This window comes from Cinclus cinclus, chromosome 8 (assembly GCF_963662255.1).
Source record: "Cinclus cinclus chromosome 8, bCinCin1.1, whole genome shotgun sequence".
NCBI classification, from domain to species: domain Eukaryota; kingdom Metazoa; phylum Chordata; class Aves; order Passeriformes; family Cinclidae; genus Cinclus; species Cinclus cinclus.
The window spans coordinates 8,617,906-8,634,887 of NC_085053.1; the positions used below are offsets into that span (position 1 = coordinate 8,617,906).

Consider the following 16,982-nt stretch of genomic DNA (forward strand, 5'->3'; position numbering starts at 1 on the left):
TCATCAACAGTTAAAAGAACTCAGCACTATCATTCACAAGCTACTGCAAACGGAGCCTAAGCAATCTCATGCTTGCATTAATTTTAATTTCAAAAATTTCAGCTGGTGATTTCTTGTATCTTCTACATTCCTAATTAACGTAAGAGATGAAACGTACCCGAGACATATTATTAGTTCTAGGCATGAAACAGTTAACAGCAGTGCACATGCCAAGGTTTTAATAAGGCTTAACAATAAAAAGCTTCAATCCTCCACTTTCACTGGATTTTGTTGTTGTGGTTTTCCCTTGCTTAGGGCAATCCATCTGTTAATGTTGACTTGCAGTATAGCTAAGCTCACACATGTCTGAAGAGCCCAGAACAGTGAACCTGAGCAGGAGCAAGCTCAGATGAATATTGCAGAGAGGAGCGGCTCGTCTCGGCACACGTTCACTGTGCGCACACGCGCGCGCACGGGCACGTACCAGTGCACTCCCCTCAGCTCCTTCTTTTAGGAAACACTTTCAACATGCAAATTATAGGAGGGCAAGCCAAGCACTTCAGTTTGCAATAATGCATTTAATCATTTATCCTCTGGTTAGGTTTTGACAGCTATTTTAGATGCTATAATTTTATTTTTTTTTTTTTTTTACTGCTGATTTTTCTTAAGCCTATTGCCAATCTGGAAGAGAAAAAAATACAATAAAGCCACTATGACAGCAGTGATAAAGCTTAGTAAATATTCATTGTTAAAAATGGCTCTGCACTGTGACCAGTGCTGGTATTCTCCCTGGGCCAAATTGGCTGTGTTTTCAATAAAACCAGAGAAGTATCCTTTCCCTTGAGCCCTGTTAGGCTGAGGCTGCAGTTGGAACTGTCATCCTCACACAAAAGCAAAGGGGTTGGGTTTTACAAACGCAAAGCCTAATTGGGAGATCTTCATGGCTGCACCCTTGACATTTATTAAAGCCTCATCAACAAAACAGGAAATAACTGTACTAATTAGCAGACCCATATACAAACTCCTGTTTGTTGGGGTAAAAGCAGATTCACTTCCTATTGTAAAGGAAACATCCTCTCATATCCCCAAACCCTGTTATGAACGAATATTTAAAATTATCTCTCTCAGTAAAGCAAACTTTCATATCTTATATAACTTATCAAAGTATGTTTTACAGCATCTCAGATAACTCTTAATATTTAACTGTTTCCAAGAAGTGGAGAAGGAAAAGCTCAATGCATACTTATAACATGACATAAAATATGACACCAAATTCTTTGTATTTACAATTTCTTAAATGTTTCAGTATGGAAGAGATAGAAATAATGCGCAGAGGTGCCTCTGTTTTGGAAGCAAGATGACCATTAAAAGCAATTATTCTCTTTTGTTCAGACTGTTTATCTAGGTTTGTGGTGGGTATTTCAGTACAACAACATAACAATTCAATCAGTATTTAGTCCTTACTTTAAATATGTATCAAATTGCCTGAATTCCACATTAGCACTAACCTTATACTGATACAGCCACTGGTGAAGATAATTTTAGAAATCTGGGTGAAGAGTCCCATTTGCAGGATAAAGACTATCAGAAAAAGGATTAAATTTGACAATAACAGCACTCAGAATTTCACTTCTTTTAAACAGCAGATTCGATACTAAATCAAACACGGTCTCTCTCATACGCATGCATTGTGAATACAAATACATATTTTTATTTGGATGTAAACTTTAAAATCATCATTTATTAATAAAGAATTTATGTTATCTTATTCAAAAACCAAGACAAAAAATAAAAACAAGAGTAGCAACAGAAGACTTATTTTTCAGAAGTCCTTTGGTTGGTTTGCTTTTGGGCAGGAGGAAAAAGAGAATGGCATGAGTGAGAGGTGCAGGAGTTCTTGGAGGGCAATCCCTGTGTGCACTTTCCTGCCCACTGGGTTCATGTGACATTTGGGACAAGAGCTGGGGAGAAGACACCTTTGGTTTGGAGCAGGGCAAAACTGCGAGGCTCTCAGTTCCCAGCTTGGTTGGTAAATACACTCCACATAAACACATGTATGTCTGTGTGCATACACATCCAATAACATGTCCAGTGCATGTACGGATGCATGGAAACAAAGCCAGGCACACATCTGACTCCTGCCCTGTTTGCAAAGCTAAAGGACAACTGGTAGAAACAGCAATGATTACAGGATTTGGCACTGTACAGCTGCACAAGCACTAAAACACAGAAAAGTTCAATTGTTGTGTCTGAACATATGCCTTCAAAAGAAATCTTTAATTGTACCAAGGTGAATGATATTCCTTTGTAACCCCAGACTCCTGTACATAACAATAGGCAGCACTACCGTACCAATAAAGCAGAAAGACTTTGCATTATTTATAACCCTACTAAAAATAATTAATTAATACTAATGTACAATTTCACCATCATTTAGCAATCACCTGCATCAGTTCTGTGTTGTATTTCAGAAACTTTGTATTTACTACTGATAAAAACTAATTCAAAATCAAACTGATTAAATAGAAAACCCAGATTTTTATTATTGCAGTACCTAGAGCAAAAATTAAGTGTTGTTAGATCAGTTGTACTGAATTTATATACTTAATTCTCATATTAGGAAGATGCAGGCATTAAAAATCCACGTATATTAAAAACACACAATAACAATATAATGTAAAAATAAATATTCATACATTAAAAGTATGTACATATGCAGGTAAATATTTGCAGGAAAATAAAGTGTTAGAAAAACTACATTGTTGATATTTTTTAATTAAAACTGTCAAAATGAATAGAAAAACATTAGAACACTTGCCAAAGTTGAGACACCACACCTGTTACTTCAAATCTAGACTAGAAAGAATTAGAGAACAAAAGCCAAGACATTGGCACTGCATTAACTAGCTGACTTATTAACAAAACAATAAACCATAACTATCTGAGCAAGGTTAAAGGCCATAGGACTGCCAAAATTATTTATTAGATAGAAACACAAAATTGATTTGCCTTAAAAGAAAAGAGATAGCTTAACACAGATCTATTAATAGTCCAGAATGGATTTTTGTGAGAAACCTTCCTCAAGACCAGTATTTAAGAATTCAATCTCAGATCCATACTTACAGATCTCCTGTTCTTTCCCCTCTCAGCAGGGATGAAGCACAAATAGCATTTTTTTCTCCACACAAGCAGTGCAGCAGTATCTTTATAAACATAGCCTTTTAATCACACTATCCAAATACAGACTGGAAAATCATCTTGGAAAACAGACACACTACTGAAAGCATCAAAAATTTTTCCTTATATGTATGTGAATACAAACAGAAGTTTCAGGTGTCTTACCTGTGCCAGTCTTCGTTTTTCTGAGCTTGTTCTTTTGTCATAATGCAATGTGTAAACAGGAACAGTCTGTACTGCACCAGCACTGCAAGTTCCACACTCTTCCTCACTCTCCTATGCAACAAAACAGATTTAAACTCCTTTATTTATAATCATCATCTGCAAACATACCCTCCATATTATGCATGCAGAATGCATTCAAAATTATCTTGCCACAATCTATTACTGTCATGAAAATACCATCTGTAGTAAGAAAACCAAATTTAGCTTTTCAAAATGCTGGATTACCAACATAGTCATTTGAAAGTTGAATTGTTTAAATGTTTCTGAAATTTTTCTTAAAATAGCATAATAGGTATCCAAAAAATGGTTCCTTCTCTGTACAGAAAAATCTTACATGGAAGCAAAATTCCAAATGGGAAAATCAGCTGCAAGATAGTTTGTGAGGCTGCTTCTACAAAATGAAACTATTCCTTCATCTTGAAATACTGCTATTGTTCATGTGTCTTATGGAACTAAAACTGGACAACTGCACCTCCTGAAACACACTGTACTGCAAGACTCTCCCTTCTCAAATTCTCAGCTTGAAGCAAAAGCTTTGATTGTGATATCAAAGCAATCAACTTTATGAAAACATACATCCTCTTAATATTTCTTTGAAGACCTCTGTTGTTCTATGATAAAATATGCAAACAATAAAGAGATTATTCAGAGGATGCATAGAATGACAGATAGTTGCCAGAGGGCTCGTTATGAAAAATGTATTGTTGAACAAAGGGCTAAGCACATTTCAAAAGTCATTAAAAACACAAATCTCATGTGATTTGTAAAGTATAAGCTTCAAACTGATACAGGAAGCAGTGTAAGAAAGTAAATAAAGTTTACTACATACCTTTTGTTTTAACTTACTCTTCACTTCTTTTATTCCTTGCCTCGCCTGGTTTTTTGCCTGGAGAAATAAAAGGACTTAAATTGCTCTGCAAGACACTGGCTGTAGTCACAGAACATGCCTTATGATGCCATACTTATTTTGACTTTTTTTTTTAAATACCTGGTGATATAGAGAAGGGCAATAACCTTTACCACAAATTTCAAACATGCATTGCCACTGGATTTTTTATTTTCATGCTTTCTCCACAAATTTAAAGGTTTTTTTTTTGTTTGGTTTTTTTTTTGTTTGTTTTTTGTTTTTTTCAGTAGATCCATACCAGAGCTGTGAAAACATACATATACTCAAAAAATCCCCATTATTCTCAGGGACAGGCTAAGAATGGTCATACACATCACTCCTTTATTTGAAATGCCCCTTTAGATTTGAGAGGGTATTTTAGCAATAAAGCATGTTGAAAAAATGTTAAGATTTTTAAGATGACTGCTACAGTGTTCCAGTCTGGCAACTTGCAGGGCAACATCAAGAGAAATGAAGTGATTTCATATGCAGATGGAGATTCTGCCCAGTGTTGCTGAACAGCACAGTGCTGCTATTTAGGGGGGAATTCTGTATGCATTAAAAGAGGCAGACAAGAATCACTGTTGCATAGAAAACAGCCAAGAATATTCTTCAATACAGAAAGGAATTATCAATATGCAATACCATGTTATTAGCCTAAAAAAATGAGAGAGAGGGAGGGAGAGAGAGAAGGTGGGGAGAAGGAAACAAAATAAAAGATAAGGGTATAATACCCAAAGCCCTAACAGAAGAAAAGTTGTCTTTCCTACACAAATACGGGGGGAAATGACAAAAGTTTTTAAGGTTGTCTTGAAAATAGGATTTTTAAAATGCATTCAAGGCCATAAATATCTGAAAACCACCTATTTTTTCTGTGGTGGCAATTCAGAAAAAAAATCATTTTCTTGAATCAAGAGGCCATAGAGTCTTTTTTTATCCTTAAACCTTACATCCATAAGCTCAGTAACAGCACAATGGGGTGCCATGCACCAGATGCTAACCTGAAAGCCACTTTAAACTTTCCAGATCCTGCTCACAGCATTTGGATGAATTTTGGAGTGCTTTGTTCTGAGGGATGCTACCAATGACATTATTTAAAGCTCCCAATCAGTTATGTGGCAGTTAAGAAATGCATATTTCAGTCCTCTGGTAGTAGGCTCCATAAAGGACAACAGTGCAAGAATTTAAATGGGATAGAATTATGGGTACCATATACATAAAGATCCTCAGAAGTTTACTCTAGTTTCCTGGCATATATAAAAGTTGACTTGGAAGAACCTTTAGTATCAAGGGCATAATTATCAAAACTGAAGGATGAACCACAGTCTAAGATAGTGCAAATGAAGAAGAATAATTTGCAGATGAACCATTTTTTAAATTATAAATGAGTCCATGAATATGAAATATATTTAATTTATTTACCTGTTTCTCTCCACGACTGCTGTGTCTTTCAAGTGATACAAAATTAAAAATTCTGTTTGAAAACTTTGCTTAAAGTACTCTAGCACAGACTGATTTACTGATTTATTCAGGACTATTTATAATGCATCCAGCTAGTGAAACATTTGGAAAAGCAAAAAGGAAGCCAAAAATCTTTTCCCACATATTATAAAAGCAACTTTAAAATACTTCTCAGCTCCTTTTTTCCTGCTGCTGTTTTACCATACTGCATAATACAGTATAATCTCACATGTTTCATGGGGTAGGCAGACTTTGAAAAAAAAAAAAAAAGATCTCCTAAGATGAAAAGTATAAGCATTAAACACAGTTAAACATGAGTATTCCACTACCATTTTTAAAAAGGAGGAGATAATTTGCTGCACACATTACTGATGCTTTACCACATCTCAATAGTGCAGCAATTACTGCCAAAGCGAAATTACAGCTGTGTATCAAATACCTAAATGATATTCAAATCAGCTTCTAGTGTATATTAGGACTGTGAGAAAACCAGCACACTGATGCTTTGATAAAGTCTGTTTTTATGCACAAGCTATCTAGAAGACTCTGAATCAACTCTAAATCCTAGTGCTATATGAGAAAACAAATGAAGCTAAACATTTTCTACAGGCTGAAGTACTTTTTTGCAATTTTTTTATAAAATGCTTAGGTTTTTCAGCATTCAGGGAGAACGAGAGGTTGTCAGAAATTGCAGTATTTTTATGTATTATTTATTGGAAATAGATGTTCTTACAAATTTATATGCTGTTTTCACAGCCGGAGTGGCTTTGGTCATTGCTGTGTTGATCAGTGCACTGCCTTTCTGAAATACACAAAAAAACTTATTTTAGTAACATTCTAACACAAGGCAAACCTTAAAACAACAGCAAGGAAAAATAAACAGTGTGCTGTTTAAAAAAGAAGTAACAACCTTCCTTTGAAATGGGTAAGAGCAAGCACAGCTGTGTTTCCTCCCCAAGCTGCTGTCTGCAGCTACACAAGGGTTACAGTACGTCATTCCACAGCTGACACATTTATCAAGGCACTCCAACAGAATGATGGATTTTTGGTCTTCATTCACTGTTACCATTTCAAAATCAATTCAGAAGTTAGGCTATTTTTCATTTGCTGCCTTCATATTTATTATGCAACTAAAAAATACTTTGCCGTGACGGGAAGAACTCTCTCATTTAATCACACAAGAATTCTCCTAATCTAAAATAATATATTTTACTACAGCTGCAGAATAACAAGGTTATACCAAGGGTCCTCTGCTAGCCAAATTGCACAAATCCATATTAACAAAATTGCTATTAACTAGAAGTGATAAGCTTCATATCAAATTGTCACACCTAATTCAGAGTTATGGAATGAAACATGATACAGAAAGCAGTGAAATCTTTGACTATACAGACATAAAAACCTTATGCATTTTGGCACTTGTTTTGTGTATGGGAATTCTTTTTTTAATTCTTCAAGAAAAAAGCTCAAACATTTTTTGCCTAAAACATAGATTTGGTATTTCTTGTAGAATGTACTTACATCTTTCTCACAAATTAACAAACTTCTACCATTACACAGAGGTAAGGAAAAGGATGGAGACCTAAATGACAAGGTGCCCAGTGTAATTACTTAACCAAGCTTATACCTTCACTGTGTGCATCCACTGCTGATAAGATCTTGAATTTCCTGAAAGAGAAATGTCAGATTAACACAACCAAACATACATCCAACATTTTAAATGTTGCAACCCTCTTCATTATCGGAATAAAAATTGCACTTAGAGGATTACTTAATTAATTCTTTCCAGAGAGACAGGGAATGTGAAGATAATAGTATGTGTACACTAAGAAACAAACCCAGGAATCTCTTATTGCTTGTTTTCTGTTTCCTTTTTAAAGGCTTATGTTTTCACCACACAAAGTTTTTAATTCCTACTGAGGTAAAAGAAAAATTAAAACTCTAGTAAGTTAACACACAACCACTAACTCAAAGGAAAGAATAATGTATTAATTGCATTCAAGCATAATGATCCCTCTGGGCAAACTTTCAAACACAACAATGACATGGGCTCCAGAAGGTACCATACCAAGGAAAAAAAAGAAGAAAAGTCTAAGGGTTATGTCACAACTGTATATACCCGTGCAGAAAGAATCCTTTTAAATTATTAACTGTATCTACTTTCTTTCAGAAAGAAAAACCTCTAAAGGCAAGAGAGAGCTACTGACTTCTGTAGGACCACCAAGGACTAAACTGGCCACAAAGGAGCACGTTAAATTCTACTTGATGAAGAAGTCAATACTACTTCCCAAAGCTGCTTCAGCTGAACAACAAAGATTAGGTCCATGATCCCTGAGAAACTTTTAGTACATCAGTCACTCAAATGCTCCAGTACTGTGAGCTGCTACTGACCCCATACATGACATCCACTTTGACAAGAATGCTCCAGTTCCAGAGTTTGACCATGTTGAAAAGACCATATTGATACGATGTTATAGACTTTTAATAGGAGCTCACAAAACTCCTCAAGTGTTACAATAATCCATTAACTAAGGCCTGGTTAGAATTAATCCGCTAGCTAATGAAAGCCAAAATACACTCCTAGAACATTTCTGAGAACTAACTGGATCACTGGAGAAGGTATTCCTGATTTTCAAAATGGAGTGAAGAAATATGAACTCTTTAGACTTGTATCAGGTACTTTCACCTATTCCACTCAATTTTACAAGCAATTTTGAGACAGCCAGACTCTGAGGAATGATGGCACAAGTGAGAGCAGTGCTTTCTTAGAGAGGAGACACCCTCATGATCATTATGATCCCATCTCCATTAAGAATGGCAAGGAGCACCGTAAAGCAGAAACAACTGATTTTTCACTTTTTGATCTGGCTCCCTAGAACTGTCAGGGAAGGAAGCACACAAATAACATGTACAAGGTGAAATTTAACCACTGCTGGGGTGTTAAGGATATTGCATGAACCATAAGTGCTTTCTTTAACATGGCATTTCATTGCTTCAGTTCTTGCCAACGGTGTTCATGTATCACCTGTCTTGAGGTGTCCTTAACAGTGACTCTTGCCACAGCTGAGCTTTCTGTGTCACAACCTGACTTAAACAATTAATAGAAACAATAAATGGCATCACAGCAAATGACCAAGTTTAATGTCCATCTAGTTATGTAGTGACACTTCAGGGATGACAATCAAGAAAACAGATAAATACTCATCTACAGATAGCCATGCTGACATTGCATACCCTCAGCTAGAGCTGAACCTCCTGAAACCCTAGCAAAAAAAAAAAAAATTTGAACCCTTAAAATGAACTATCATTACAAGGGAGTTTCAAATGCTTTTATTTTTTTCAGTTTTCCTTCTACCTGCACCAGTGATATTCCATGAATAGAAAAGAAAAACCTGCTAATAAAGTAATCTTAATGTAACTAAAGTAATATTAATGTAATTAAAAATTAATTAACATATTCTACAAGAAATCTGGGTGCTAAAGCACCCCATGACTATATCCTTCTTGTATTGAAAGTTACATAAAGCTCTTGAGAAGTAGTACTTCTACAGAATAAAATGTAAGAGAAAACTAAATTTTAATTAGAAAATGCAAACTAATGAAGATGTCTCACAAATTTATTTTATTTTATTTATTTTCTCACAAATTTATTTATTTATTTATATTTTATCATTTTAATGATTTAAAGAAAATCATTAAAAATTAAATTTAAGTTTTATTCTTCAATTTTAAGTTTAATTTTATTTTCTGGTTTAGTTAAAGTTGCATATGTGGACAAACAGAAATTTAAAAAGAGATTATATAATGAAGCACTTTCCATATGAATTTGATTCAGTAGTTTTTAAATTATACTGTCTACACTAAGAATGTGCTCACCTGTCCTTTTAACAGCTTGGAGCTAACACTAACTTTCTGTGACTTTTCTGAAATCTGGGTTTCACCTGTTTTTTTCAAACCTTGGGCTTCCTGCTAAAGTTGACGGGAGTAAAGTCCACAAAGAGATCGTAGTTCTACCCCATTAGAGTCACAAAATGTCACCTTCAATTGCACACATATTGTTAGTCCTGCACTTCATAACAATAATGAGACAGCAGTTATGTAAATACTGAGTATGTGCCCTAAGCAATTTGTCCACAGCCTGGCACTATCAGCCTGTCTGACTTGAAAAGCACACGGGCAGGGCAGTGCTAGGCAGCCCAGCACTGCCAGCAGAGCTGAGCACTCCCTCCTGAGCAGAGCCAGGTGAGCCACAGTTCACAGCCTGCCAGAGCACAGCCAAGAAACAAGCCTTATCTAACTTCTACTGCAGTTTTATTGCAGCCTCCTGACCCCTAACTGCAGTCAGCAAACGAGCTCTGAATACTGACATCACCTATCTGAATAATGGATTCTCAAAGTCTCAAATCTGTTTACAGAGCAGCGTAACTTCCCCTAAAAAGGCAGGGAAGAAGTAAACCTCTGCATAACTAACCACAATTTAATCAAGAAAGAAAACTCCAAATTACGTGCTAGATCCTAGCACAAGACACAGAAAGCAGAAGAAGGCAGTGAAAATCTTGAATAAAAGAAATTATGCACCTTGAGTACAGAGAAGTTATTTTTTAGGAGGTGCAGATGGCTCTGCAGCACTAGATAGTTTCTCTGTGGGGGCCAAATCCTCTCCTCAATGTGTCCCATTCAAAGACAGTCTTGCAAAGGAAGCCCATCCAAAGCTGCCATCTGCACCTCAGTAGAGCTGCTCAAATCACATAACCTCCATCTCCTGAGGAAGCTTCTACACAACTTTCAAGATCGACCATAAAATAACATTTGTGCTATATTTTGAACCCATCTCTTACACCAGGGTTGGTTTTGGCTGCAGGAGAGAGAGCAGCTGTGTGGTGCTGGGTTTACAATACACCTGTCCTAAATGTTTAACTGGAAACCACTCCATAATCCTGTAAAAATCAGCACTGGATTCAGGATGCACTTGTCCACATGGATTAGCTGATGTGAAAAGTGTTGCAGCAATTGTCAGTGAACACAACTGAGGCAAACAACTTGAGAAACATATTTTTGTTTGCAAAGAAGATAAATTACCATATCCCTTCTCAGATCACATATAAAAATTAAAAAAAGCTTTTCCTTTTTTGAGAGTAACACATTAGTTAGAGAAAGCAGATTTCTCTTAACATTCAGGACATCACTAATTTCTACACTGCAGAAATAAGTAGATGTGAAAAGAAAATGAAGTGTTTATGGAAAACAATTATCTAGAAGTTAAGCAGCACAAATGTCAAAATGACTTGGAAAATACAGTTCACATAGATGCATCTTATTACATAAATATGCAGTTAAAAATGTAAACACTATAGTGATAGCTCATCCTATACTGAAATCAAAGTATTATTTTACTATTCTATTGTTTCCTTTCATTCTTGGAAAGGTTTTAGCCTTTAACAAATCACTGCTGGGACACATACCATTATATATCTAGTTACACCAGTGTATTAAGTGAAGACACGTTTGGTTAAACCTGTAAAATAATACTTAGATTTCAGATCAATGACTTCTAAAGCTTACAGGATGTCACGAGGACATCATGTCAAACAGTTCCCAAAGAAGTGCCAATGAATACTCCCAAATTAATTCTGTACCTCCACAAAAGCCTCCTGCTGTGATTTCTTCTTCAAAAACATCAGAGAATCCTCTTCCCGCGTTTAATTTTGAGAGCCGACCATCAATAAACTGGAGGTGGGAAAAAAAGGGTCACACACACTTTGTTGTCTCTTCCATTGTTTTACAGTTTAGAGTTTTAAATGTCTCCATTTTAATGGAATCAGCATGTTCAAGACCATGTATGTCTTAAGGATAACACACTGCTCTCAGATGCACTTTAGAAGAGCAGGTGTAACCATGAGCAGCAGGAATACAAGTATAGATCAAGAAAATTATTTATATTTATATTTTCTGTATTTTTCTAATGACAAGAAAAGAATTTCTTTCCTTACTTAACAGTAACTCTGGATTTGATATCATAACCATATAAAGGTCACCAAGCCATTCCCTGATGTCCTATTGTGCAATTGTGGCTCTTTTTAAGCACTAACCCTGATTTAGGTGCATCTACAGATGCAAATTGCAACAGTTGTCCTTACATAGAGGTTACAGCTGCATGAGCACATGAATTTGCAGCTACAGATAAGTGTAAATACAGAGACTGAAATGATCCAAATGTGTCAGAAAAAGCCAAAATGAAAAAATTAACGATTAAACCCCTCAGAAGGGATGAATACATTCTTTTCAAGAATTATCAGGCTTCAGGGAAGTAGAACAAAGACATTCCGATGGATTTAAAATTCTTTCAAGAAGGCACCCCCCCCCTTTTTTTTTTTTGTTTGGAAAAGACTAACTCAAACCTGACAGATAAAGTGAGAAAGCAATTTTACAATTACACACAGTTCATCTTCTAGCAAGAATTATGAGTTATTCACTGGTACTAAACAGTACATGGGAATGAATCAGAATTAATTATTTGGCTGTATCATTTTTTATGACTGATTATCCAAACAGTGTCAGTGACAATCTGATGCTTGCCAATGAACAGACTAGTGACATGAAAAAAACAACTTTCTCTGAGTACAAAAATTCCAGAAGCAAGAATAAGGTAAGCATGAAGGTATTTCTCTCTTGTCTAAATTCCTTCTCATTTTTTCACTTTACTCCAAGCTGGCCTTTTTCCAAATAGGCTGGTTCATGGTCAGACCACTGTGGGATCCCTGGATTATTTCACAGTAAAAAAATAGATAAGAGCACCTTTAGCTACTGCTGAGAACCCACCCCCCCCCTAAAAAACAACAACCTTCACTGCCATCCCTTCCTTTGAACTGTAACACATTATCTCTTTGGAGAAAAGTTATGAATTCATTCCATACTATAAACTAGCATAAGATTTATGGACATACTCATCATCTGGTAAAATCCTATCAACAGAAGGCTGAGACACTGACTGAATTTGAGAGGGTCACACCAATTGAGCATTTAATGTAAATACTGACAAAGGGAACTGTTAGCAAAAAGATACTGGAGACACTATTTAAAAGAAATGATAAGTGTTAGTAGTGGTGTTAGTTGTAGTTATTACTTTTGAGCAATTTACTGTTAATAGTTGCACTTAAACTGCTATATGAATAGAACAGCATGTGGAATTACACAGAATTTATGGGTTTTCTCTTTCCATTTTTCAAACTCACAGACTAAAAATTCTGGGTGTGCTCTTTCAAGAAATGTATTCACTTTGAGATCCAAAGAGCCCTTGGGTGACTACCTCCTTCAATGAAAAACTAGCAGTTCCAGTGTTAGCCTTGGATTTTAAGGTGACTAAAGACATTATCTTCAACTGATTTTGGGATCTAAAACCAAAATAGAGACTACATTAACTTCAGAATATCCAAGTAACTTTATCCATTTTTAAAACCAAATGTTTTTAGAAGCAAAGAAAACATCATAAATTTGACTTCCACAAAATAACAGCTCATATCTCCTAGGAAGAGAGTTCAACTCATAAAGATGGTAAATAAAATCTGAGTTACTAACCATTTTCAAAGGCTTATGATTCCTGCATTTATTAATTATTTTTCTAAGTTACACTTTCTAACATGTTAGGAACAAATCCCAATAAATGTTGCAGATTACCTTGCTGATACAAGTACACTGTTTAAGGAGAGTCTGGCATTAGGCTTCAGGCTAGTTCTAAAAATGAATTTATATTTTCCCTGGACACTCCTGAGAACTATTTGACATATAAGATGCAATTATTAATTATCTATGTTTGCAGCTTGATACAAAAGTTAGTTACCTTTCATGCTACCCTAATTAAAGGGACAGAGGAGGGATTTCATAGAATTGGACAAATAAAGCTCAGTAGTCAATTATGGCAAAAAAGGGTGCATTTAATGTACCAATTTTCTGCTTGGTCTAGGTTTAAGGCTGCCCCTAAGAACTATTTTCTGCTTAAAAGACTTTCAGAGCAGAATGAAATACAGTTTGGTCTCTTTGAATACAAACAACTTTGAAAACAGCTCATTTGTCAGTGGGAAAAACTGGAGAAGATGCAGCTGGGCTGAGGATTAACTGAATAAGTAGGAGTAACCCTTGCAACAAGAACCAGGGGAATGAAAAAATCCTACTACTACTATTAAACCACACACATCATCAAAATTGTTACTATTTCCTAATCCTCTATTATTTCCTTCAATTGAAATAAAATTAAAACAAGCTATAAACAAATTGTAAACCAATTCTGTTTAATTGAACACATTAAAATATAATGGGTAAGTACAGAGCCAGCCCATTCATGGCAGCTGAAGGTTTTGCTTCAGTACTACCAGTGTGACAACAATGTAGAAACATTGCTTGTAAGCAGCTTTTGATTAAGAAAATTTCATGCTATCATATTTCATGGAGTTATGCAAAACATAAACCACACTTCAATCTGTTACTTCTTCCCATTTCAATCCAATCAATCACACTTCAAAAGGTTTCAGAGTTCTTACTGCTTGTTTTATATAACCATGGTAAAATTAAAGGAGCCCAACTTTGTGATCATATTTTCATGGGCCTTCTATACAATACCATCCTCACACAAATCTTTACTTTGGACACTAGCCTCTGATTAACACACAATTTTTTTTTTCAAATATTAGAAGATTTCACATATAATGAATTTCGCTAATGTATCATGGTTGTATATCTCCAAAGAAGTCCCCTTGATTATTTAAACATGAACTCTTCTGTATCAATCATTCCAGGCTGTTGCAGGCAAATATATGTTTTCATGACTCTTCTGATTTCATTCACATTTTCCTTGATTTTCATAAAAATCTAGTGATAAGTTTAACACCCTTTTCATGCAATGGGGTCAACTAATGAAAAGGGAGAAAAGTTACAGAATAAAATCAAAAAACAAGATCAATTTCAAAGCCTATAATCAAACTATAACTGAGCTGTTCCAGGCATTCAACAATTTATCCTCTATTAATTCAAATTCTGCATTAAGAGATCAGCTAGAATGCTGTTCAGGCCACCACTAAAGCTCAGGTTTGTGATATTCTCTGTGTGCATACTTCAAAAAGCCCAGCAAAGAAAACTGTAGTTGCAGGATGAAGGCAGTTTTTTTTTAAATAAACACCAGTGAAGTCCAATTTAAGTTAAGCACTCTGCTGTTTAGGCTCATTGGGCATGATCCAAGAGAGCTGAAAATGAACTTCAACCATCAGGCTGAGAGATCTCCAATTTTTCTTCTTTAGTTGGGTTGCTGACTGGCTCTGTAGAGATGCTGCACTGGCTCTGCACCCTGGGGTTATTTTTTTTGTTCAGTTTTGCCACTGCTCCTCTGAACTATAACTGCAGATCTAAAAATACAACAAATCTGGGATGACTGTACCAAAAGTATTTGTGTTTAGATTTCATCCCAGACTTTTGTAGGCTGACAGAAAGGTAAATGTATTTAAATACAGATATGTTTTAACAGAAGATGATTAAATATGGGCCATTTACCCTCTCATACCTGTTTAAACAGTTGAAGATTAACAGCTGTTTCCAGGAACTGCTTAGTTGTACTGGAACGATGCCTCACAAAACTATTCTCACAGAAAGTTATAGGCTCTCCCTAAAAAATTGAAACAGAAGTTAGGATGGTGAGCATACATATATACTGTAATTCAACTGAAAAATATGTGCACCAAATTAATTTTACATTTAGTCTACCAAGACACAAGAGGATAAATATATTGCTAATTTAACAGAAAATTATTGAAACACATATCTATTTTATTTTTACACAAAACAAAGCCTACAAACTGAAACATGGAAAAGGTTTGAACACTAACACTTAATACAATAAAATTTATTTTCCCACATGGGAAAAGTGCACAACCTATAGATAGCAAAACCTTTGGATGATGAAAGATAAACAAGTATTCGTTGAATAATCAGAGCTTGTTGAAAAAAACTTACTGAAGACAACATTCATTAAAGAGAGATGTTAATGAGAGTATTTATAAACAATCAAATTAATTCTTCTCTTATTCCCTAATTTAATTTAAAATTTGCTCTCTTCAGTGTACACAGACCACTGAATGTTCCTAAGGAACATCCCTCCAACTTTGTTATTCTTGTCCTTACTTTGTGATAAGTATTTGAAGCTGTTTGGCATAACTGGACAAGAAATAGAAACATTATGAAGTTTGTGTGATAATCAAGGTACAAAATCAGATTTCACTGTAAAGCCGAAAGTCCTCTCACCCAAGTTTACCAAACCAAAATGAATACCAGATTAGCAACAATTACCAAAGGCCTTAAAGACACAAAACTTGGAATGCCTAAAAATGCCCCATCCAAATCTACCATTTGAAATTTTACCACCCAGAAGCTACATCTCCAGTGCAGTCCCACAACAGAATAGAAGATCCCTCAGCCGCTCAAAAGAAGATAGATCAAAGGCAGCTGCTACACTGATCTTCAGAAGAGCTCCAGCAGCTTTAAAGACAAATTTATTAACAGCCATGGTCATCCCAGCTTTGTGCTCCTAGCCATGCCTAACTCCAATGGCACGTGGCACTTCTGCATTTGCCCACCATTCCAGCTCACTGCACGGAGGTGCCTCCAGTGTCACCAAGCACTTTCTCCAGGAGACTTAGCTGAGCTTGCTTGAGCAGCTGGAAATGATTTTCAACAGTTCCTTACACCTTACACTTCGGTTTTAAATGGTTCAAGTGTGACCTAAGGGAACACTACAGTAAAACCACTACAATGTCATTTTAAGATCTATTCTTATACTATCAAAAACTTCCCTCCTTCCAAGTCTTTCTTTTCTTTCCAACTCAGCAACAATTTAAGTTCAACAAGTCTTGCATCCTTACTTTATGGAAGCTCTGATTTTAGAAGAGTTCTCTCACTGGAAGAACTAGAAGCCTTACATTTGCACACTCCTTGCCCTGTCCCAGGGTAGCTTGAGTGCTCTGAGACACAAACCCAGCTCAGTACAATACACAGCACCGTGTCCATCAAATCTCCAGAAGCACCCAAGTTATTCCCCCTATTCATCCCAAATGAACTGCTGAACAGGGCACACATGCAGGACATGATGGATCAGCCTGAAAAGCTCGTGGTACTTTAAATAGCATTGCCTTCCTGACCCACTTTGCATTAGCTGTTCTTGAGCTCCTAAAGACTCTTGTCTTAAGAAGATGACCCCAAGCTACTTAGTAAATCA

The 16,982-nt window shown here is 35.8% G+C and overlaps 1 protein-coding gene across 1 annotated transcript in view; it reads right to left on the bottom strand.

The window, feature by feature from the left end:
- Positions 1-16,982, bottom strand: part of DENND1B (DENN domain containing 1B) — a 144,365-nt gene that overhangs the window by 11,874 nt on the left and 115,509 nt on the right. Inside the window, exons 15-20 of the mRNA XM_062497729.1 lie at positions 15,276-15,377; positions 11,365-11,455; positions 7,356-7,396; positions 6,462-6,530; positions 4,211-4,267; positions 3,322-3,432 (exon numbers count right to left, since the gene is read on the bottom strand). Coding sequence (XP_062353713.1) covers positions 3,322-3,432; positions 4,211-4,267; positions 6,462-6,530; positions 7,356-7,396; positions 11,365-11,455; positions 15,276-15,377 — 471 coding nt within the window. The remainder of the gene's footprint in view (positions 1-3,321; positions 3,433-4,210; positions 4,268-6,461; positions 6,531-7,355; positions 7,397-11,364; positions 11,456-15,275; positions 15,378-16,982) is intronic.